This window comes from Centruroides sculpturatus, unplaced genomic scaffold (genome assembly GCF_000671375.1).
Source record: "Centruroides sculpturatus isolate CEXI.00-Female unplaced genomic scaffold, Cexi_2.0 scaffold2293, whole genome shotgun sequence".
Taxonomy (NCBI): Eukaryota; Metazoa; Arthropoda; class Arachnida; order Scorpiones; family Buthidae; genus Centruroides; species Centruroides sculpturatus.
In genome coordinates this window covers 26,200-52,279 of record NW_019386393.1, presented here as the reverse complement: position 1 = coordinate 52,279, position 26,080 = coordinate 26,200, and the positions used below count along the sequence as shown (strand labels likewise).

General features: G+C 31.6%; 1 protein-coding gene across 1 annotated transcript in view; it reads left to right on the top strand.

The window, feature by feature from the left end:
- Window positions 1-3,178: 3,178 nt before the first annotated feature.
- Window positions 3,179-26,080, top strand: part of LOC111614810 (Golgi apparatus protein 1-like) — a gene marked incomplete at its 5' end in the record, with an annotated part of 42,238 nt that continues 19,336 nt past the window's right edge. Inside the window, 4 exons of the mRNA XM_023356176.1 lie at window positions 3,179-3,301; window positions 8,435-8,527; window positions 11,979-12,146; window positions 20,291-20,497. Coding sequence (XP_023211944.1) covers window positions 3,179-3,301; window positions 8,435-8,527; window positions 11,979-12,146; window positions 20,291-20,497 — 591 coding nt within the window. The remainder of the gene's footprint in view (window positions 3,302-8,434; window positions 8,528-11,978; window positions 12,147-20,290; window positions 20,498-26,080) is intronic.

Here is a 26,080-nt window from a genome sequence, read left to right as displayed (position 1 = left end):
GAAAAAATTAGCAAGTACACGGAACTCGCCCAGGAAATAAGGCATCTGTGGAGGATGGATAGGGTGCTTATTGTACCTGTTGTTCTCTCCTGTACAGGTGTGATACCACACACGCTACACAAAAGCCTGGGAATATTACAATTGAGTAGAAATACATACATCGCACTACAGAAGGCCACTATATTGAATACATGCCATATTGTTAGGAAATTCCTGAATACAGACACTGACACACTTATTTAATTTGTTTTGGTTACTATGCCTTGACTCTGGTCTGGCATCGTATACAGCCACCGGTTTAAACCGAGTATTACCCACTAAACCCAACACAATAATAATAATAATAACTTCATCAACTCCTACAAATCACACACTCATACACTAAGGACATACAAATGGCATTTGCTTAGACAAATGCAAAAAACTTCACATTGAAAAAGGAATCCTGAAGAAAGAAGATTTTGCACTTGGAAATGGAGACGTTATTGAATCCATGGAAGAGGGCGAGTTCTACAAGTACTTAGGATTCCAACAGGCCAAACTAACAGAACATACATAAATAAAGCAAAGATTAATTAAAGAATACCAAAGTAGGTTAAATGCCATTCTCAAAACACAGCTAAATGCAAAACACATAGTTAAAGCAATAAACACACATGTCATCCCAGTACTCACATACTCTTTAGGAGTTATACATTGGACTCACAGAGATCTCGAGCAACTCCAAAGGAAAACAAGAACGACACTTACTAAGCATAAACAACATCATCCTAAATCTGCCACAGAAAGATTAACCCTTCCACGTAAAGATGGTGGACGTGGCCTGATTGACATAGTTAACCTTCACTACAAACAAATACAGTCACTGCGAGAGTTTTTCTACAGGAAACAAGAAACATCACAATTACATAAAGCAGTAACTCTAGCAGACTCAAATAGCACACCATTAAACTTACACTCACATCATACAGACATGACACAACACATAAAAAGCATAGACACCATCAAGCAATCGTGGGCTCGAAAGGCACTCCATGGCAGGCATCCTTATGACCTGGCCCAGGATTTTGTTGACAAAACTGCGTCAAACAGCTGGTTAGATCGGGGATGCCTCTTTGGGGAGACGGAAGGATTCATGATTGCCATACAGGATCAGGTCATAAATACTAAAAACTACAGAAAACACATACTCAAAGATACAACACTCACAAATGATACATGCAGAAAATGTCACATCATGCCAGAAACTATACAACACATCACTTCTGGGTGCAAGCTCTTGGCACAGACAGATTACTTACACAGACATAATCAAGTAGCAAATATAATATACCAAGAGTTTGCAAAGAAATACAAATTGGTAGACATCCATCAACCATATTACAAATACAAAAATACAAATACAAAATTTTAAAATCGTTTTTAAAAACGTTTAAAATTTTACATAAATATATTTGTCCCAGGATTATTTACATGATTAAGCAGTAATGACAATATAAAAATTTTTGTATGGTCATTACTGTTTAATCACGTTTTAATTGATTTGATTTTAATTAGTTCAGATTTTATTTTTAAGTGAGGTAGTTAGGTATTACACAGTTTGTTTGATTTACAATTAACCTCTGTCCCCAATTTATTCTTTCGTTAATAGTTTAATATTGTGCTTTTTTTTAACTAATTTATTATACAGATCATTATAGTCTACAGTATATTATATTTTACATCTAATTTCTTAAGTTTTAATTTAATTTTCTAATACTATATATTTTTAAATATAGAATGTATGTATGTGCTATTAAGTTTAATTACACTAATTAAGCAGTGGCCATACATTGTAATGGAGAATGTTGCAAGATCTCACTTGATAATGTTAAAATACTCAAAAAATAAAAGTGTTATTAAAAGGAAATTATTTGAACATGTATAAATCATTAAAATAAATGATTAGACTATTGTTTAAGCTCATTTTATAGCTATTAGTGAGATCTGGCAACTACTTCTTCATGACAGGAAGAGTCCACTAGAGATCCCATTCAAACCCCATCCCCCATCTGGTTATAATATACTATGCTGGTTTTTGTCAAATTAAGGTGATCTCACACAATGAAACTTGTACACTTTTATAATGATTTTAAGAGCTTTTAATTTCAACTTTTTTGAAGAAAAGTTTTTTAACCTAATTTTAATTTTGTTTATCAGTTTTATTTTTTTTTTAATTTTTGTTTTTAACATTATCCATCTCATACTTTTTTACCCATCTACAGGTAATCACAATCTATATTATTTTATAGGAAAAAATTTTTAAATTTTATTTATTTAATATTTTTTTTTCTTATCTACCTTAATTTTATCTTATACAGCACCCTTTTTTAAACAAATTTTATCCAGTCAATTGCCCAATTTTTAATTTAAATTTGTAATTAATAATCAGTATGTAAGTAAAAAAAGATTTAAAAAATATATTATCTATTACTATGTGTGATGTAATTTATATCTATTATTTCTTTTGTAAAGAGTGAAGAGGGGTCACTAAAACCCGAAATGCATTTCCTCCATTAATAAAGCCTATATCAATAAGTGTTCCTTATGTGATAAATTACTGAGAATAAAGCCAAAAACTAGGTTTTTATATAAATATCCTAAATTATCACAAGAAGTAAAATGTCTATGGAAAATGATAAAGTCCATACCATATCAATAGTCTCTCTGCCACAGGATTTATCCTGCATTCATTACTTAAAAGTCTGAAGACGATAGACATTCACTCAAATTTATACAGATCTTTACAAAAAGCTACTATGCTGACAACTTGCCATATAGTTAGAAAATTTCTCCAAACTGTTTGAAGTTTTGTACTGGTCTCACAGGGTTTGCACTTGGCCCACCTGTGAGATACAATATAGGACACTATATGAGAACGATACACAGTAAAAGTAAAAATAATAATGTAAAAAAAATACTGGATAGTGAGAAAGAAAATATGTAGAAAGGAATAAATGAGAAGAATTTAAACTTGAGCATGCAGTATCAATATTTATTAGTTACACTTTATTAGCCAGAATAATTAATTAAGATTAAATTTATTGAAAATTTTTACTCGTAAGGCTTTAATAATTTAATATCTATTATTGAGTGTCTTGTTATTAATATATTTACATGTATATAAATAAATAATTTTATCTGTAGATGGGAAGTAGTGGCATGTTTGAGTGAAATTGTCACCAATGACACACTATCAAATAAAAAGCAGAAAGTGTCAAAAGAATGCAGGAGTCAACTAAGAGTAGAACTTATACAACGAGTAAGTTTATTTTTGATACAATAGGTTTTTCCTGTGAAATCGTTATTATTTTATTACTTAAACATTATTAGTTTATAATTTTTATTATTGACATTTAAAATTTAAAAAGTTTAAATTAACACTCCAAATCAAAAAAGTTATAAATCAAGGAACAGACTCTATATATCAAAGTTAATAAATTTATGTTAGAACAATTTAAAAATGTACAAGTACTTTTGACAGACTTTCATAACTGTCATCTTTGGGCAAAGAAATTTAAAAATTGAATGGCACATTACAAATACAGAAAGTTTGGAATAGAATACAGTTTGAACTTTTAGATTCAAATACAATATTAATTAATAGAATAATAATTAAATGTAAGTCTATCAATATCAAAATTAACAAATAAAGTTAATGTAATGCAACACACAAAACTGAATGAGATAGAAACAGACACAAATGAAAATTACTAGCATAACTATGACTGCTAACATGAATCTACTATATCTAGAGAGGACTAGAAACTTTTCAACTTAGCATGTACAAAAATGCTGTAATTTCTGTTTTCTTTTGTAGGGTCTAGCTCCACACAATCTTCCAACAACAATAATTGGTGGAATTACAATATATTAACTCAACAGTTTCTGATGCTGGCTACATTTCAGCCAAATTTAGGGATCTCAAACACGGTTCTACATTCCTTTTACCTTATTTCTACTGTGATTGTTAAGAATAATAGAGAATTTGTGGGTAATTCTGTTTTTTACTTGGGAAAAAGTTACCCATAAATATAGCACACCCGTATATATTGCATAATTATACCATACTTATCATTCTACTGCCAAGTTTGAGTAGGTTACTGCGCTAAGATAGGAACTCTTAGTGTATGCTGGAAAAATCACAGATTTATATTATTCCAGTCAAAGACAGTGCCTCAAATGTTAGCGTGTATTGCATGTCAGGGCCATATTGAGGTTGTTATGTTGCAATAAGTGCATCAGAAAGATGTAATACTGGACTAACTACCACTGTTGCTACGTATAAACATTCCACCAATCGGCATCTATTAACTATCCTCCAATAATCAATGGCTATGTAAAGTTTATGGTTTGTTCCAAAAATGTGCAATTCAAATTTTAGAACACCAGCTTGAGGTTGACCTCTATAAATGGACAAAAATATTTACTTCTCAAAGTGAGCAGTTATTTTATGCCGGTTCTTTGGTTTTGTTACGTAATGAATTTTGGACTTTGCAATTATCCAACTTTGGTGCTCCCATCACATTGCTTTTTTTAAGGACATTAACCATATTGTTTGGGTGGTTTGGTTGGATGTCCTTAAAAAAAGCAATGTGATATACAGGTTTAACTGCAACTGTAATAATCCTATGAACTATGTAGATGAAACAAACAGATGCCTCGAAGTTCATACAAAAGAACACGCAAACGCAATCAAATACAATTCTGAATACTCTGCAGTTGCTAAACACTGCAATCTATATGGATGTGAAATAGATAAAAGTACAATAAAAGCATTAAAATTCGAAACTAACACCTATAAACTTAAATATTTTGAACATATAGAGATTTTAAAAATTAATAATGCTAATAGAATTAATGATAATCTAGATGTTAAAATTGACGAAGGATGGCACAATTATGTCTTTTAAAAACTAAATATCTTTGTGATGTTATGACTATATATTGTTAAAAACTGTTGTAAACTTGTAATTGTATCACATGTTGTCACTACTTGTGCATCAGATGTAAACTGTTACACACTTCCCTTACTACCGCTCTCAGCACTTTGTTGTAACGCTGGTACCTGCAACTCTGTCATCTTACTGTTTTTGGTATGTACATAATCTGTCTGTATAACTTTAGTTCATAACTGTAAACCAATAATTGGCTAACTTATAACTGTTTTGTATCAGCACTCTGTACATCATGTCACCTTGCAATATTATGAAGATTTATTACACCTGTCTACACTGATAATGCTTACTGGTCATACAGTTACAGCAGTGTTTTCACCTTTATTTTGTATAGCTTTAGGCATAGTTTTAAGTTAACCTTTACCTTATATAATTTTAAATATACTAAAACACCATTAGTTAATACCAACTGATTTTGGGTTCTTTTGTTTCCATATGTATGTAGTCGTTTTTGTGTTTATTAAATGTTTTCACTTTGATTCCTGAGTGTTTGTGCTCATCATCTGTCTACATAACCCATTGAATACGTGTCCGTTTGTTTGCGTAATGGTATGCCAAAAACGGGCACTAGAGGCACCCTAGTGATGATTTTAAATTAACAATAAATTATTTTTATTTGTAATAGGAATTTATTATTGATATGAATTTACTAAATGGTATAAATAATTATTATATGCCTTGTCTTGCCTTATTATATTCCTTGATTAATCTTGTGCCTCGCGTTTACATCATCACGTGGCTCAGTGAATGTCGCATATTGACTCACAGGAAATTTGTTGAAAAAATGGCAGATACATTTAAAATTGAGGTTTACAAGCAAAGGTAAATAAACAAATTAAACTATTATAAAGTATTTATAGAATGTTTAATAGGTAGAAATCTAGATCCATATGATGCAACTGGGACTTTAACAGAGCTGTAGAGCATATTGATAGGAACAAAAAAGTCAAAGGAACTGTGCCTCATGGAAATTTATAAAAAATGTCCACTAGGGGGTGTCCCAGGCTACTGGTTGGTCTGATCAGCCCTCACTATTATCTGCCTCATGGTTGTTGATAATTTAATTAATATAAGAAAAAATAAGTTTTTAAATAACCTTTAAAATAGATATAGTGCTGAGATTGTGTCAGACTTATGAGAATTTAAAAAAATTAAATACAAGCATGAGTTTCAAGGTGCAATTAATTTCTCTTGATTGGATTAAAACGCAGTGTCGAATTAAACTTTTGGTAGACCGAAATGGTCTGTTATCTGCCTAGATACAGGAAACTAACCAATCAAAAGCTTGAGATCTGGGGAAGAGAATCTTTTAAAAATTCAGATCTCAAGGACAAAGGCAGACTTCTCCCTGCCTCCCCTTGTGAAGTTAACTATGCAGACTTTTTTCAGCTTTCAACAGTGAAGTCATCTGACCAGACTTGACTTTGCTTTCTGTTGTGAAGTTATATGCCTTGTCTTCATCCCTAGTGACACCATCCTGCCTTGGACTTCTGGTTTTCACCATTCGTCACTGGTTCTTCCAACACCATAGAAGCATCTCAACTGACTGCCCTAGGGCCATAGACGCTACAGTCCTGCACCTACAATTGACAAGACACACTAAATTGTAAGACTTAGTATAAATAAACAGACTTGTTTGTCACTGCAGCTATTTGCCTGACTTTCCTTCACCTCACATAATGATAAATCTGACATTTGGATATCACCAATTCAGCAATCTCACAAACTGTATTCTATTCCACCATTCTGTATTTGTAATGTGTCATTCATTTTTTTAATTTCTTTGCCCAAAGACAACAGATATGAAAGGCTGTCAAAAATACTTGTAAAGTTTTAAGTTGTTTTATTATAAATTTATTAACATTGATAGACACAGTAGTTTGTTTCTTGTTTTAAAAGGGTTTTTTCCAGTGAAAAAGTTGTGTGTGTGATCTTGATATAGATAAGAATTTCATTTAAGAGCATTTTTTTTTGTCAGTTTTATAATTTTTGCATTATAGATTATATTATGCTGATACTTGTACATAACTGAGTTTGGTGATTATAATATAAAAATTATTGTTATATTTAATGGAGTGACTTAATTCTGGACTACTTGTTGTAGACCAACACTAAATTTCAGAAAGGTTTTTGCATGAAATGTGCAATGCATGCTATGTCTCACATATTTTTTATAATTTTACTATAGATATTACTTTTCCTATCTGTTCACAAATCCTTTTCTTTGTAATTATATAGCTATCTTATATATGCTGCATGCTAATATGAAGATGATGATATTACGGTTTCGATATTACACCAATTCACTAAGTATGTGGAAGAAACATTATTGATCAGTTATTTCAAATAGTTTGAGAAGCATTAATTTAACTGATGTAAATGAGCAAAGATATTTTGTAATTATATATTAAATTTGCAATCTTTTCATCTGATTTGTACTAAATAGACTTTTGTACCCCTAGCAATTATTTTAATTAACAATAAATGCAGTTTTTATACGTTTTTGACTGCATTTTAGTAGGGTATGCCATGAGAATGCTCATTAAGAAGGGATTTTTTTTAAATTTCTCACAGAGGAGAGGGTTAAGGATTACCCTGAAGAACTTGGCCTCTACTGTACTATTTTAGATGTGGTTTTTTGCGTTTTTGACTAAGTTTTAGTAGGGTACCTACTAGTAAAACATTCTACCACACTGGTATTTTACTCCATCTCACTGGAGGACCAGTGTTTTCAATGAAAACTAATATACTTTGAGAATCACTGCACATAATCTAAAAGCAAGACTCAAGTAACATCAGTATGTATTTAATAGAAACACATATAACACAGTCCTAGTGGCATATACCAGACAGCAAGGTGTACAAATTGCATCGAAAGACGTAGCAATAATCCATCTTACTAAAAATCTAACGACTTCCAAAACTTGGAAATGCTAGAAATATATAAGGCTCAAAAGGAGCAAACATGCATTGATTTTAGAGATGCAGACAGTTTATCCACAGCATGGATATGTATTTATGAAGTTTGAACTTTAGCATTTATTGTTTTACAGAGGGTTTATCCCATTTGATATTATTCTGTGTGTCATCTTATTGGTTTATGTTATAACTTTAGAATTTTGTATTTTGTTTTTTTAAATTTAGAACATCGATTATGCATTCTATCCATTAGAATTTATTTGAATTTTGTATGTTTTCAAAGTGAGAAGAACCTGTGATTGGTTAAAAATTTTTTTAAGGTATTAAACTCATTGCTGGATATCAATAAGTTGTGCTGTTAGTAGCTCACTTTTCGTGGTTAACATTAACATCATTCATTTATATGCTAATAATGTAAATATGATGTAATAGTTAAACTTTAAGTTTAAATTACCTATATAGATCTTAATAACTAAAAAAGAACTTAATATTAAAAATATTTACTGATATTTTAATAGGATGAGAATATCCATTTAGACCCTGCATTGGAAAATGCTTGTAAAAATGACCAGATTAAGTTTTGCAATAATAGAAGCCCTGGAGAATCTCAGGTAAAATGTTATTGAAAACTGATTTTAGGAATATCAGATTTTTAAAATAATAAATGATGTATTAACACTAAAAAATGACATTTTTTAATTTTATATATTTTAACAAGAAATTAAGAAGTTTAAAATCCTTGAATATTTATAGAAAATCATTACATCACCTATTTATTTTATTTTTCAAAATGTATTATATATTTCATTTTTATTATCAATATTAGTTTAAACATTTTCTTACTCCTTACAATATGGCAAAGTTTTCGTACAGATATTTCTTTCTTTTGACACAATATATTTGTCTTAATGTATGTTATTGCTATGCAGCAAATTTAAAATGCCTTTTAATCTATCATTTAAGGAATAAAACTGGAATATTTGGTAATGACATATCTCTGAGAGTAACCAAATTGAGTAGTGTTTCACACTAGAAATGAACAACTACCAGTTTTACTTCTTCAATAATTTATGGAAATTTTTTTATTAGAATGGAATGAATCTCAATAATTAAAAAAGAAAACCATATTATCATGCTGGGTAGCAATGCTATTGGGATAATGTGTAAACATTGTCTAAAAAGTTTCTCTGGGAAGTATAATTTAAAAATTACAGTTAATTTGTTATTATTCTAACTGCCTAATTCTAATAATAATAAACAACGCTTTTTGCTCACAACTATAAATTAGACAGAATTAGATAACCTAAATAGAGTGTAACAATTTGCAGGACTTATCACACCAAGGCCAACTGAAAGAAGGACCAGAACTTTTATAAAAAAAACAGTTGGTCTTTAATAATCACATATCAAATTTAGGTAAGTATGCATTTTGAGTACAAGGACCCCTCATCAGCTTACAAACACATGGTAACAACGTAACAAATACAATACCAATAACCTGCCAATACAACACGATAACCAACATATGCAGTGCACTGCATTTACAATTTCTCAATGTAACCCATATACTAAAACTAAAATATCAAGTATAAATTAGAATACAATGACAATGTGGTGTAACATATTATCTGGGACCAGTAAATGTCTTAGTTTCTCCTACATATTCCAAATTCTGGTAGACGGTTACACTATTAATAATAAATATTGTTAAGTATATTAAAAAACACAAAAAAAAGGGGGAAAGGAAGATAACAATGAACTTACTCTTATTAAAACCAATTGGTCTCCAGATTTTAACACAAACAAAATACATCTGATCTATAAGCCTTTGTGAAGTCAATTGCACTGTCCATCTGCATTTTACAAAGTGATGTGACTGTACTCCCTACATGTGTTCAGCATCTGTTTCAAGGTTAAGTGAAAACGATGTCAATCCACCCCTCATGTAGCTTCAGTCCCATGTTGTTATTAATTCTGATGTCTTCCTGTATCCCCACATTTTTCAATAAAGTTATTAAAACCACATAACATAACAACTCTAGCCCCTGTATTTACTAATAATATCAAAAAATTACTAATAAATAAAGAAAATATTATTCAAAATATTGACATAATGCAACAAAATAACATCATATATAGAATATCCTGCAGCTGCCAACCAAATTACCAATACATAGGTGAAACTGGAAGAACCCTAAAAATCAGACTAAAAGAACTTTCACATGCTATTAAATTTAATTACACTAATTCTGCCGTAGCCATACATTGCAATAGTGAAGGTTGCAAGATCTTACTTAATACTCTAAAAATACTCAGAATAGAAAAAAATAGTATAAAAATGAAATTACAGTAGACCCTCCCCTATGACATGGTAGATACGTTCTGTGTTTTATGAAATTCAATAGCGAATATTGCACAAACCAATTGCAATAGTGAATATTTAGCAATGAATTCAAATAGCATTGAAGTTCAGTTCAATGCTATTTGGTATTAAAAATTAGAGATACTCCTATGAAAAAGACAAATAAAAAATAAAAATAATTAAAATTAGTGCAAATAGTATAAATTTATTAAATTATCCTGAGAAGTAAGTTACAGTTGTTCCTCTTCCAATTTATTAGATAAAATTGAAATATTATCTTTAAACACTTTCTATTATATTAATTGATCATTATATTATATTTTTTTATTTGTATTATGTCTTTTGTTACATGAATTTTTCAGGAATGTATTTTCTGTGTAAAACAAAATTGGGTTTACTACATTGTAGCACTTTTTGACAACTAAGTAAAACATAGAAGATTGCCTTGCTACAGCAGCCCTAGTCTTACCAGTTAGAGAAAGAGAGATCAAAATATATTGACATGAGCATGAACATTCATTCCAAATTCAAACTTTTTAACATTTAAAACAGCAGATGAATTAACAACAGTTGCTATTTTTAATTAATCTGCTGTTCTAAGTTATCTCATCTGCTGTTGATTGTTTCATCTCCTTTGATAGCTGCTATTAAAGGAAATGAAGCACTCAATAGCAAACAAAAGGGTGATTTTAACCCTGGAATGTGAGAATTATCAACACACACAATAAAATTGTGCAATGGCAAAACAGTCCTTCAGGGGTCTGCTTCAATGTTCTAAATCACAATTGTTGCTAACTGGCTGAAGCAGTCACATATTTGCAATGAAACAACAGACATTCTAAATTATTTTAAAGCAAACCATTGATTTTTTGAATGTGTAATATAGAACTGTTTTCAGATGGATCTAAAGATGGGACTTAGTTCCCAAAATATTTATCAATTTTAATGTATTTCTTGATTCTTATTTTACAAATGTAAGCTTAAATCTTCAATTTCTTTCATGAAGTCAGTTTAAGCTTAGTCAAATTGAAATACTCATTTGTAAAGAAAAAAGATGGCATGGCATTATAATAATTTATCATTTGGCAATGAACACAAACCACTTTAACTGCTTGACTGATAGTAACTCTAAAAGAATTTAGTTGTCATTGTGAACTCTTGTGACATAATGTATCAACAAAAATTATTTTATTCAAAGAGCTATTTCTGGTGCAAAGTCATTCCCACTACACTACTAATATGTAAAAACAGAAGTAATTTTTATATATAGTTTTACAATGGAATTAATAACTAATTGTTCTTTATGAAAATCAGAATTTTAACATTGTAATTTGACACATTTGTAAATGGAGAGAGAGAGAAGAAAATTGGATATCCAACTTCCCTAGAAAAAAGCAATAAAAGCCATATTTGAACTGTGGAAGAAGAGAACAAATGCTGTGTCTTTGCCTTCACTCTTGTTACTCATACCTCAGATGCGATAAAAAGGATCAAGGAAATCAGTCATTGCATTTAAATTACCAGAAAAAACTGAATAAAAGTTATATTTGCTTTTATACAGTTTGCCACTGATGGTTTAACACACATCAATGTTTAAGTCACATTCATGATATTCACTTCTAAAATATAATAATTTTTTTCTTTTACTTCATTATTCATTACTTTTCAATTGTTTAATTTTTATAATTATTGAAATTTAGGTACTGGAATGCTTGAAAGAGCACAAGAAACAGTTATCGTCTGCCTGTCACAGAGTCATATTTAATCGAGAAAAAGATGAAATGTTTGATAATTCCATAGACTATAATCTTATGACGACGTGCAAGCGCATGATAAAAAAGTATTGTGAATCAGCTCAAATGTCTCAGGTAATTTTATTTAAATATTAAAATTATAATTCTAAGTTATCTTAAATATTATTTAAAGGATTCTGGGAAAACTCTAATTTCCTGCTTACAATTTTTATCATCATATATTTTGCAATTTAAAGTGACTGTAATGCAGATGATATTTGTCTCATATATCCTGTTTTTTCCCTATTTTTTTTTATGTACTAAATAATACTAATTAAGATCTGAGTAATTATGCTCTTAAAAATTGAAAATATTTGCTTATAATATTTCCTCAAAAGCTTAAAATATTCTCTAAAAACATGAAAATATTCTCAAAAAAAATTGATAAGCTTAGACATGTTTTGATTAATTTTTTTTTATATTAGTTTATTTATCGAATCAGTTATACTGTATATAAATAAATTATATATTCTCTGGTTGCAATGCCTAACAAAACATTGTTTTAAGTTCTCAGTTGTAAAGTGTGTTTTGTTTCTGTATATTATTACTACTATTAATAATAATTCAAAAATTTCTTTTGATGTCACATGACTTAACAGGAGCAAAAACAAACGAAGCTACTTCCACAGATAAAATCTGTTTTTCTACTTCTTAAGATCTTGGCTAGTTACATAATATGTTTTCAACCTTTATTTTTATTTATGTGAACCGAGGGGGTTTGAGCGGTGAGCTTCTCCCCACTTATTGGCTTCGTTGTCAGGGATGGCGATGGTTAAGTGAGTGGGAGGAGTAGCGAGGTCGTGATGAGGTGTCGGTCGCACTCAAAGATGACACAATATTAAAATTAAGAATAACATATTTAATTTATAACAAATGATACAAATACATGCAAGTACATTCCAAATTCAAACAAGAGGAAAATAGTAATAATAATAATAATATTTCCACGTTGCAACAATAATAGACTGCTGCTGTCCATCTTTCCCGTCGGCGGGACCGCCGAAGGTCCACTACCCGTGAATTTTCTAAGACCTAATCTAAAACTGGGAAAGAGAGAAGTAAAAATTTTTCTAAGTCTTTACCTCGTGTGCAGTGGCGATCAGAAACTGCGAAGATCTCAAGTGGAGAGCAGGTTGGAGGAGTCTGGTCCTTGGGCTTCTTCTCAGCAATCGCCTGGAGGTGCGGGAGCGATCCCCTTTTCTACATGGTTAGCATGGGAAATATCTGGGGATTTTCTGATGTAATTGTCTTTGCTGCATATGTTGTTTACTTGAATTTTGACAGTTCTTCAGATTTATTACTGTCATTCCCGTCATGGTGACGCAGTTATGACCATCATTGTCACCTCGACTGACCAGTCAGCATTAAAGTAGTCATCACTTGGGGTGATGACTGGCCGGCCCTCCTTGGTAACATGATATAGTTTCTCACTGTACGGTCTACCCTTACAAGTGACCTTTTTGGTTACCCTCTAGACAGTAACATGTGTTTGTTGTTGTTAATTGGTTATTTAATTGTACACCGCAGCTACCTTAGAACGGAGCAATCCCCTGGGGTGAGGGGAGTTGTTCTTCGGTCGTTTAGGATGACTTTGACCGTCTGGGCGGTAAAAGTCGAAGTGGCACAGTACATTGAGGGGTCAAAAGGTCTAGTCTCCAGCCAAAGGGGTGGAAAACGGGTGAAATAAGGGAAATAATGATGAAAGAAAATTTTTATACAAATTTTGGCATTTAAAACTCTCAAAAGAGAGTCTGATTTCTCTCATTTAAACAAATTCAAATTTTTCATGTATCTTTTTAGTTACTGTTCCTAAAATTTCACTAAGTCTTTCTTCAACACTTTCAATCAAACTGACAGCAGTACACAATGTCATCCTTTCTTTCAATGTTTCTATAGCATTTTCAAGGAATTGAAATTTTGCTTTGATGAAAGCTAATTTATGTTCAATAGTTATTTTTCTAGAACAACTATTGGCATCTTCTATGCTCACAGCATCATACAGGTCAGAGAATCATTCAAGCTTTGGCTTGAATGATTCTTTTTATGCCTTTATAATTATCAGCATAACAGTCAGCATTTATCCAGATACTCTATCTGGTTATTACAGGTTCAGGAGGCAATGAGGTACAATGCAGTTGTCTCACAAACTCCTGTCTTCTTGAATGCATCTTCACAAAAACTTTTTTACTTTTGAGATTAATTCATTAATGTTTGGAAAATTTCTGTGTACTTGCCATAGACAGGATTTAATGCAAGATTTATGCACATAATATGGAACCTTTTTGAGTAAAAAAAACATTTAATGTCCCTCCCACTTTAATCATATGGTATGTTGCATTTGTTACGTAAAGAAACACTCTCTTGTATTTGATTCCTGCTGGCCATAAAATATGCATTGTGTAATCAACTGTTTTTGCAGTTGTTCAACGATTTTAGCTCCCAAGGCCTAATTACTTTCTTTTCAGGAAATTTTTAATCTATTGATTTTTTATATTAAATAATTATTTCTACTTAAAAGTGAATCTGACAGTCAAAAAATTGCCATTTTTTTTGTTATTTGATAAATATAGCTGTAGGGATTGTTGTTATTTCATTTGACAGTGTGTGGAAATTCACACATGCAGTCTACATTGTTTACAAACTAATTGCCCTTGAGAACAAATGGTAACTGCTTTCCCTGGACATTACATGTACGCCTCAGGGTAGGAACAGTTTAAGGCAGGAAGGGAACTTGTTTACCACATCTATTCAAATATAACACAAAATTTCTGATTTTTATGCTATAGGGCAAAGAGGGTTTAGGGGAAAGGGGGCAAAGGCCCTTTAGACTGCTTATTTGCCAACAGTTTGGTGAAAACCATTCATGTGGACACTGGATGGCTGGATGATTGGAGACAAGGAAGTTGTGAGATTTCTGTCCCCTGTCAGGAGCTGACACTAGTTAGGATAGTTCAAAGATCACGTCCTAACTTGTGAATCATAAAAGAATGTGGAGTAGGAGGGTTGATTTGACGGTTGAGTGGGGAGCACAATGAGTAAGTTGGTAGGGTCCAAGAGAAACAGGTAATCTGATCAACAAGCATAACAAAAGTTTAATATAACCATAATCTAGAGCAGTGTTTCTCAATGGGGGTGATATCGCCCCCATGTGGGCATTTTCCATGTTGAGGGGGCAATTAGTAACAATTTATATTTTGGAGGGTGAAAAACAATTTTCTGGGCAATATAGTAAAACATTATATTAAGAATAATTAGATATTTTATTTGTTATATTGTACAATAATTAAACAAATAACATTATACTAGTCACAAGTCTACTCAATGCAGTACAAATTTGGCATTTGCCTTGGCTCTTGGCATCGGAATTTTGAAGTGAAGGGGGCAATACTACGTTGAAGGGGATGGCGATTTATTAGAGGTTGAGAAACACTGATCTACAGTATACAGGACACTACGAAATACAACTATATACAAAAAGTAATTATACTACAGCTACCAGACTAAAAAACTGCACAAGATACCATTCTTACGGTTTTGTCTAAGTAGATCGAGAGACAGTTCACAACTGTTTAACAAGACACTAAATACCTCAGAGAGAGAGATGCAGCTCTCTATTTTGGTGGAGGCATCTGTGTAGATTGTCTGGGCGTTTGGCAGGTGAGTCGAGCTCTATGCTTGGAACTTGGCGAGACAGGAAACTCCTTCTATGGAGATGTTCACTCCGAAATATGGCAATGCTGGAGATGTCTGCCTTGTATGGTCTCCCAGGGAATGTCCACACTCGTGATCAGATGCAACCCTTTTTTTGTATGTGTTGCCCATGAGAATTGACTCAGGTGACTTTGATTTAATGCATTCTAAGTTTGAGTTGGGTCCGAGTATTGCTGATATGGGCTGTCAAAAATCGTATGTTTTGACAAATTATGGATATTTTCTATCCGCTATTGTGGCTCATCTTACCTCATAATTCTGTCCGGTTGACAGTCTCCCATCTTTAATAATTGAATGTTTTGACCAAGTTTAAAACATAAGTCCAAACATTAAAATAATTGGTGATTCAGAGGAATATTTGGTGATTCAAAGGGCCTTATCTTTCAATCAGGAAGTTCCTGGTGGAGATCTGGGTTTTCTTCTCTGGATTTTTCCCTTTAATTGATAGTTAAATTAATAAACTAATTTAGCTCTAATTAACCCCTCTGGATCTTCACACTATTAAAATATGGGGAAACCGAAAAAAGGTATATATAAAATATTCTACTGAATGAAAAACAAAAATAACCTGCTGATGTCATAAAAAACATTCAATAGTATTTTTAAAAATTTTATCAAAGTCAAATTGGTCCAATAGAAGTTTAGAACGATTTAAATAATTTGATAAAACAAAACTCTCAAAAAAGCAATGAGGACAATTAATATGCTAATTAATAAAACATTATAAAAAAAACTTTTGTGGCAAAAATAATTTATAAAATTTGCAAAGGTCATAGATAACAATGCATATGTACTAGCCCATACACTTTTGGAAAAGTTATACTGTAAGGACTGTTTTTATTGTAATGCTATGTACCAAACCCGAGTATACTTGGACAAGGAACTACACGAGAGTTCACCTTGCCTGAGACATCTTGGGTGAAGAACTTAAGGGGTGATTTGTTTGCTTAACAAATGCTGTATGAATTTAAAATGTTTTTTCATCTGCCTCCTCCTTAGTATTAAATACTGAATCTAGAGCTCCAACAATGATATTTACTACACACCTTCCAAACTGTGATTTCATTCATACTTAACCAAACATTTGTTCCTTTGAACCTGTCTTGAACTGATTAAATTCACTTGTCATACATTTCTGCCAAGTAATTCTTTTTAAGTCACTTCATCAAATATATTTTTCAGGTATTGTCCTTTAGTTTATGAAAGGAGAAATCAGCACTGCTCATAGGGGCATATAAATCTCTTAAAAATGGAGATTTTGATGGTCCCAGCTTATTTCTGTCAATATTTAAAATTCAGATAAAAGTATAAGAGCACTGCCTATCAGCATTAATAAGGTTTTGATGAGTAAACTCAAAATAAATAAATAAAAACAGTACACCTCTGAACCTTAAAAGTACAATTCCAGAATAGTTTAATGCAGATGAAACACAAATGTTTTCGTATATGTTTTTTCAAATAATCTTAAGAATGTTCCATTTTCCACATTCCATTTGAGAATGCTTTAACCTGAAGATGATCTCCTACGTAGATCGAAAGCATTTGTGTTTTATCTGCATTAAACTATTCTGGAATTGTACTTTTAAGGTTCAGAGGTGTACTGTTTTTATGATATAATATATAATATTTCAGTTTTACAGTGTTTGAACCACAAAATAAATACAAAATATTTCTCAAGCACTTTTGACATGTATAGAATGTCTTCTTTAGGCAAAACAAAAACAAATTTTAGAATATTGATATAAATTTTAACATTAATGTTAATTTGTACTAATTAGAATGCACATGTTAAATTTAGCAGGTTAACAGAACCAGGATACAAGAACATGTCTTGGATATGCAGCATGCTAGAACTTTCACAGCCCTCTCTATTTATACAGCAGATCCAGAAATTGTGATGGACTTCACGCTAGCTAAACTCCTTCTCACAACATCCCACACCGAACATCTCAGATGGTTGGAGGTCTTAGAAATATTTAAAGCTAATTTTGCATCAACTTCTATAAATTTTAAGGAGGAAATGATGACGTTGATGGCTTGGCGGGCTTTACTTTACATGACGATATAGTCATTGGTTGAATCTATGTTATGCTCGGGACAACACATGGCATGGTTTTAAATTTTTTATACTTATAGTTTGAACAGTTTTATACTTATTGGTGGAACAGTCTTTTAAAAAAAGCTTTTATGTTCTGAATGATGTTTCATTGGGAACTGTTATAACACCTGATGAAGATCTCAAAAGGAGTTGGAAAACATTTGTCCAAAGATAGTTTTTTTTGTTTTCTTCACACTGGTTATTGATTCTATGTTTGTTAGTTCAGCCATTAGTTTTTAAAACTTTTGTTTGAATTTTAAATGAACTTTGCTTGTTCATACTTGAACACAATATAACTATCTGTATTTGAACTAAAGCAGCTATTCTGTTCAGGTGTGAAACAGTTAAACATTTGGATTTGATGATGGAAGGAACAATCTCAAAAGTACTTTACCATATTAGAAACTTGATTCCTTTAAATGATTTGTTTGTTATTTTTGTTTCAAGTTTAACCATGAAGTTATCTGATTTAGCTGCTGGATGTCCAATGTCAAATTTTAACTTTAATTTCTTTATTTTTTTTTTATGAAATTATATTTTGGAGAAATTTTGTTCTTGAAAATGTGCTGCCTCAAGTACATTCTTGTTTTTCTGATACTTAGAACTAACACACCACCAACCTATCTTAATTGTAGATTAATATTTGCAATTAAGATAGGTTGGTGTTGTGTTAGACAGACCAGTTTGGTAAACAACACGTACTTCAGACGTTTTTGAACCACAAAATAAATACAAAATATTTCTCAAGCACTTTTGACATGTATAGAATGTCTTCTTTAAAAACATCACTTAAACATGTACGTGTTTATGTGATTTTTTTTTTGCTTAACATAAAGATTCTTTGAACAATATTTGGATAAAAAAGGGAAAATATTTTAAATGACTTTCAATATGGCGTAGAAACTTTTACATTCGGAACTATTGAGCACGTGATTCCGTTCTATCTTTTCTATTTAAAAATCATTCCAAACAACTGTTTTTACGTATTTAATATCGTTTCAAATGATTCTTTATCTGAAGAAGGACCCAGGAGGTGTCTGAAAACGTTTGTATTGTTAAATTTTTAATTTGCATCAGTTAAAGGCTTCTGAGTTATGTGTTGTTTAGTAAACTCCGAGGTGCAGTTGTTCGTTATTATGGCCAGTTTGGTGTTTAGTGTGGACAATTTGGGTTTAAAAACTGAAATTAATTTTAACCAATTAATGTCATTAAAAATTTTTATTTTTTATTTTTTTCTTCTGTTTCATTTTCTGGGATCTCAAATACAGCTCAGGGTCTGGGTGATTTGTAGCTGTCACTTGCTCTGTGGCTGTCCCTGTCGTGGCTAATAGATGTATATTCCTAGAAATAGATATAAGTAAATTAAATTAAAGAGATGTGTATTACACATGGTGACAATTGAAATCAGTAGCAATTTCTTGTTAGTTTATCTTGCTTGAAAAATGATGTTGCTTCTACACATCTTTACTACAACACCGGAGAATAGTAACATAACTCTTTCTAACCTGTTACCGGTGCGTCTACTAATTCTTAACGATCCAAAACGAACCAAAACTAATGTTTTCAAACCCCTATAATGGTTCTTCTTCAGCCTTTTTCGAATCTCTGATGGAAAATGCAGCTCGTAAAAACTTTAAATTCAAAATATATAAGTTCGAATGCACGTTTCCCGTTTCCGTCGTTGTATGTCATGCGCAGTTGACTCCAAAACGGGCTATCATACATTATCATTCATAAACACTAGCCACGCTGTTGATAACATAATCTCTTCTTTTTAATTGATGCATTGATTATCCTTAAGGTTAGCTAAGTATATGCTGGCCGCCTCTAGCCATCTGATATGGTGTATGTGCTGTATGGTGCGGATAATTCTTGCTTTCTTAAATTCGGGGTCTATATCCGGATTGGAGGCATATACTGCTAGCGCCGTCATGCTCCTTTGTTTCTGAATATCAGCTGCGTGTTATTTGAGTCTAACTTCTAAGGATCGTTTGGTGGAGCCTACATACAGAAGGTTTCTATCACATCTGCGATCTATAATCGGTATGCTGTAGACCCCTGACAGCTTATCCCATGACAGCTTATGAAATTAAATGGTTTTTAATTTCAGTTTAAATAAAATATGTTTCATTTACATTAGAACATTGTGTTCTATTTTTAAATTTCGTTTACCTGAAGATGATGAACTTAAGTATGTTGAAAGTACTAGCACAAATAAAAACCTGTTAACATTGCACTCAGTGTGTTCTTTGTTACTTTTTATAAAATTTATGAATCATGAATAGAAAATATTAGGTGTTTTTCATTTAAAAATTTGCTTTGTTTTTGTTTTGGTTAATTATTCTTATTTATTTATTTTTTCATTAAAGAACCATTAAGTTATATGTATAAAATTATTATTTATCATTAGGTTTTGGACTGTTTGAAAGAATATCGCAATGAATATATGGATCCACAGTGTAGTAAACTAATTCTGAAACGTATGATAGAACAGAATACAGATTATAGGTTAAATTATCGACTGAAGCACGCGTGTAGTGCTGACATCGGAAAATTCTGTTCCAAAGTATTGGATGAGCATATTAAACACAAAGAGACCGAAGAATTTGAGGGTAAAGTAAGTATGGTATTTTTGATTAGTAAGACATTAAATAATTCTGATGATTGTTAGAAAGAAAAATGTAGAAGAATTAAATTTGAAATATTTTTGTTATAAATTTGAGTATAGATTAAAGAATTGAAAATTAACTTAAATTTAACACTTAATCTAGGGAAAAAAAATACAATATTTATTGTGTAGCAGCATACGATTCATGCAAGTGTATACACCAGCACAAATGTTTGAGATAGTATTTTATACTATCTCAAACATTAAAAACTTTCTTCCATTTCATTGGGCTGCAATTTGAAAAAATTGTGGATCTATAAATTTGCACTGTCATCTGTCCTTCTTTAATCTCAAGAATGGAGTTAGATACATGAAAGTCAAGAGCAGATATAGAAAGCATAGGGGCAGGAGGACCCAATTAACTATATATGAACTTCTGATGCAAACTGAAAGTCGTATTATTTCAATTCAAAAATTTTCCCTTGAAAGGAGTTTGATAGATGACCAGCATGACTCCATGGCTAACAGAAAAGTATGATGTACAGGGGCAAGACACTACAGTACTAATTTGAGGTGAAGAGCATATATTTTAAGTGAAATAAATTAAAAATATGATTAAAAATTGCAGCCTGGCATTGTGAGAATATCACAATAGATAATTGCTGGTCTTCATTAGTTTGTTGTAGTTGTAATTATAAAGGCAATAAAATAAACAAACAAAAAATATTTGAGGGAATATCCTAAACTGTAAAGTACTGAAAAAACAAATGTTAATTGAATGCCAAAATTTTTTGTTGTTTTTCTCTGTTTATATTATAATTATCATATTTATAATGTTAATAAAATGTATTATAATGGTTATAATAAGTTCTAAAATAAAGTTGATAAACTTAAGTAAAAAATTTAATGTTTATAACATGTAATGATCCTCATTTGTTTGCTCTACAGAACTAACAACAAAATTGGTAGTTTCTAAATAGTTTCCGAGCATTATTATAGGAGTGAATTATTAGAATTTCTCAGCATACAGTCAACATAAGTTTGACTTCCTGTATTTTAGCCGATAACAACTCTACTCCCCAAACTTTTCAGTGAGAACAGGTGTTTTTTGTAATATTTTTCTAGCCCATCCTAACAATTATAACAAAACTTTATATGAGTTTATATAGCATATAGCATATAACATCTCTCTGATCATGTTCAGAAGTTCAGAACAAAAGTTCATGGATATCATAAAAGGAAACTAAATAAAAATACAGGTAGCCCTCGGTTTACGCCGGTTCAGTTTACGCTGATTCACAATAACGCCGCTGCACAATTCGCAATTTTGCTGTGTAATTCCCTGGTTTTCCCTATGCCAGACTGATTTTCGTTTCAGTGTTGACGTATTTACTGAGCCGCGACGTTGTACATTCGTTAAAACAAAGATTTTTATTTAATATATTTATTTTTTCTGTTTAATATTATTGGGTATGTATACATTTGCATTAAATTAATATTAAAATACTAAACGTAAAGGTACCCATGAGTCAAGTTATTAAACTTAATAGTCCAATAAATAGTGTCTGAATCCATAGCGCCAATAAATGTATCTCGTATTAGTTCATTCAGGAAAACACCTTTCGATGCAGTAGCACTTCCGGCACAGTTAGTGAAACAAATCTACTTCTTGTTGGCCAGAAGATACTTTTTTATTAGCCAGAATTATTAGCCAATTTCTATGATATGAATTTCTATGATATGATTTCAATGATATCTACTTCTTGTCAGTCAGATGATATCTATCTCTCCTTAGCCATCTTGAATTTTCCTGCTGAAACTGACCTTATATATGTGCTACAGTGACCGGTGGTTGACCAATCAGTGTCTCCACTTATCTGTAGCTCTATGTCGAGTTAATGTATCCTTTCAACTATGGAAAGTTTGACAGATGAACTTTGTGAGTTAGACAATGATTGGGAGCAAAGTGCAAATGTAAAAAGGAACATAATCACATCCATTTGACCATATTCCGAAATTCTCAATGAAAGAAAACAAAAATGTAAACAATTAAAGATTGATAATTTTTCCGAAAAATGTAAGAGATCTGAAACTAAAACTTTTTAATAAAAACATTTCACTTTATTTTATGATAAAATACATTTTAAAAATTAAATTTATTTGTATTTTGCATTATATGTATTAATAAACAAAATTATTTGCATATTTTTCACTTATATAGAACCTAACCCTATACCTCAGTGTAAATATGGTTCATTTTACAGCGATTCGATTTGTGCTGGCTTTTGTAGGAACAGAACTGCGGCATAAACCGAGGGCTACCTGTACATACATTGGTATTTATAGACACATAAACATTTATAATAAGAAACAAGATATTAGATATATTAACACATTTGTGATAAATCAGACTTCAGCATAAACAATTTAATGTCGTAATATCAACTTTCACATCTGGGAGTAAATCATTTGTTAAGTTCTCAGCAGTAAAAGCAATGCTTTCTTATAACCTCTCAACCTACTATCTCAATTTCTCCAAGTAAATATAGCCAGAAACTGAAAGTTTAGGCAGTCGTCGCCAGTCCCTCAATGGAATATCATCCCTTATCTAGTGCCTAATTTAGTGCCAACAAATATACCTAATTCTTGTGGATACTTCAGTTCAATGGATACTTCTTCATCTACGGGTACACATTTTGAAGACAAACTCTATCTCAGGGGACAAAGGTACATCGCTATACGATCAAGAACACCTCCCAAGAATGTGCACCAGACTATTTTCGAACATCATCATCCAATTTATCTCCACGTGAATCTCATATAAACTCTCTCTCTTCTCTCGCAACCACTTTCAATTAAAGATCCCTTGAAGTTAAGGCCTAACAAACTGTAATGAAACTATAAATTGTATCATGTTGCCTATGTAATTAAATTGTTATTAGTTGTTAACTTGGTACCCTAGTGATTCACTTCTAGTACACTGTCTCTCAACCCATCTCCATCCCAAATCCAATCGCCTGTGTACAAAACTGCTCATGGGACCGAATCAACATGCCATCTCAGCTTCCGTGTCAATTGGGACATGATGGTGTCAGTCCTGACGAGGCACTAAAGAGGTGCTGACCCTCCAGTCACACATTTGTTTTCAGTTGATGTAATTCTGCATTATGTAAAGGTTCCATGATGCAAAAGCACATCAATTGGCAGCAAACATGTTAAATACTATGTTTTAAGATTACCTTGAAAAAATGATTTGTGTGCATATATCAACTGAACAGTAGCCTTACACCCAGTTAAATTACAAGTCCAGTCTTGATATTCATTCCAAATCCTTGGGTATTGTATTTGAACATCAAACTGTAAATAAATATATTAATTTTTTTAATGTTTATTTATTACATTGAATTGAATTAATAATTCAATTATTTTTAAAAAACACAGCATGTTTTAGTTGCTAGTGGAAAATTTTTAAATAAAAACATTATTTTTATTTAATTAGTAGAATTGTATATAATAATATTCAAAGTCAATATTAATTAAGATAAAAATTCAGTTGTGATATATATACAGGTATCCCTTGGTTTACTCCAGCTCAATTTACACAGATTCACAATAATGCCGCTGCGCAATTCACCGTTTTGCGGTGTAATTCCCTGATTTTCCCTATGCTAGACTGATTTTCATTTCAGTGTTGACGTATTTACCGAGCCACGACATTGTACATTCGTTAAAACAAAGATTTTTATTGAATATACTTATTTTTTCTGTTTAATATTATTGGGTATGTATACATTTGCATTAAATTAATATTAAAATACTAAACGTTTAGGTACCCATGAGTCAAGTTATTAAACTTAATAGTCCAATAAATAGTGTCTGAATCCATAGCGCCAATAAATGTATCCCGTATTAGTTCATTCAGGAAAACACCTTTCGATGCAGTAGCACTTCCGGCACAGTTAGTGAAACAAATCTACTTCTTGTTGGCCAGAAGATACTTTTTTATTAGCCAGAATTATTAGCCAATTTCTATGATATGAATTTCTATGATATGATTTCAATGATATCTACTTCTTGTCAGTCAGATGATATCTATCTCTCCTTAGCCATCTTGAATTTTCCTGCTGAAACTGACCTTATATATGTGCTACAGTGACCGGTGGTTGACCAATCAGTGTCTCCACTTATCTGTAGCTCTATGTCGAGTTAATGTATCCTTTCAACTATGGAAAGTTTGACAGATGAACTTTGTGAGTTAGACAATGATTGGGAGCAAAGTGCAAATGTAAAAAGGAACATAATCACATCCATTTGACCATATTCCGAAATTCTCAATGAAAGAAAACAAAAATGTAAACAATTAAAGATTGATAATTTTTCCGAAAAATGTAAGAGATCTGAAACTAAAACTTTTTAATAAAAACATTTCACTTTATTTTATGATAAAATACATTTTAAAAATTAAATTTATTTGTATTTTGCATTATATGTATTAATAAACAAAATTATTTGCATATTTTTCACTTATATAGAACCTAACCCTATACCTCAGTGTAAATATGGTTCATTTTACAGCGATTCGATTTGTGCTGGCTTTTGTAGGAACAGAACTGCGGCATAAACCGAGGGCTACCTGTACATACATTGGTATTTATAGACACATAAACATTTATAATAAGAAACAAGATATTAGATATATTAACACATTTGTGATAAATCAGACTTCAGCATAAACAATTTAATGTCGTAATATCAACTTTCACATCTGGGAGTAAATCATTTGTTAAGTTCTCAGCAGTAAAAGCAATGCTTTCTTATAACCTCTCAACCTACTATCTCAATTTCTCCAAGTAAATATAGCCAGAAACTGAAAGTTTAGGCAGTCGTCGCCAGTCCCTCAATGGAATATCATCCCTTATCTAGTGCCTAATTTAGTGCCAACAAATATACCTAATTCTTGTGGATACTTCAGTTCAATGGATACTTCTTCATCTACGGGTACACATTTTGAAGACAAACTCTATCTCAGGGGACAAAGGTACATCGCTATACGATCAAGAACACCTCCCAAGAATGTGCACCAGACTATTTTCGAACATCATCATCCAATTTATCTCCACGTGAATCTCATATAAACTCTCTCTCTTCTCTCGCAACCACTTTCAATTAAAGATCCCTTGAAGTTAAGGCCTAACAAACTGTAATGAAACTATAAATTGTATCATGTTGCCTATGTAATTAAATTGTTATTAGTTGTTAACTTGGTACCCTAGTGATTCACTTCTAGTACACTGTCTCTCAACCCATCTCCATCCCAAATCCAATCGCCTGTGTACAAAACTGCTCATGGGACCGAATCAACATGCCATCTCAGCTTCCGTGTCAATTGGGACATGATGGTGTCAGTCCTGACGAGGCACTAAAGAGGTGCTGACCCTCCAGTCACACATTTGTTTTCAGTTGATGTAATTCTGCATTATGTAAAGGTTCCATGATGCAAAAGCACATCAATTGGCAGCAAACATGTTAAATACTATGTTTTAAGATTACCTTGAAAAAATGATTTGTGTGCATATATCAACTGAACAGTAG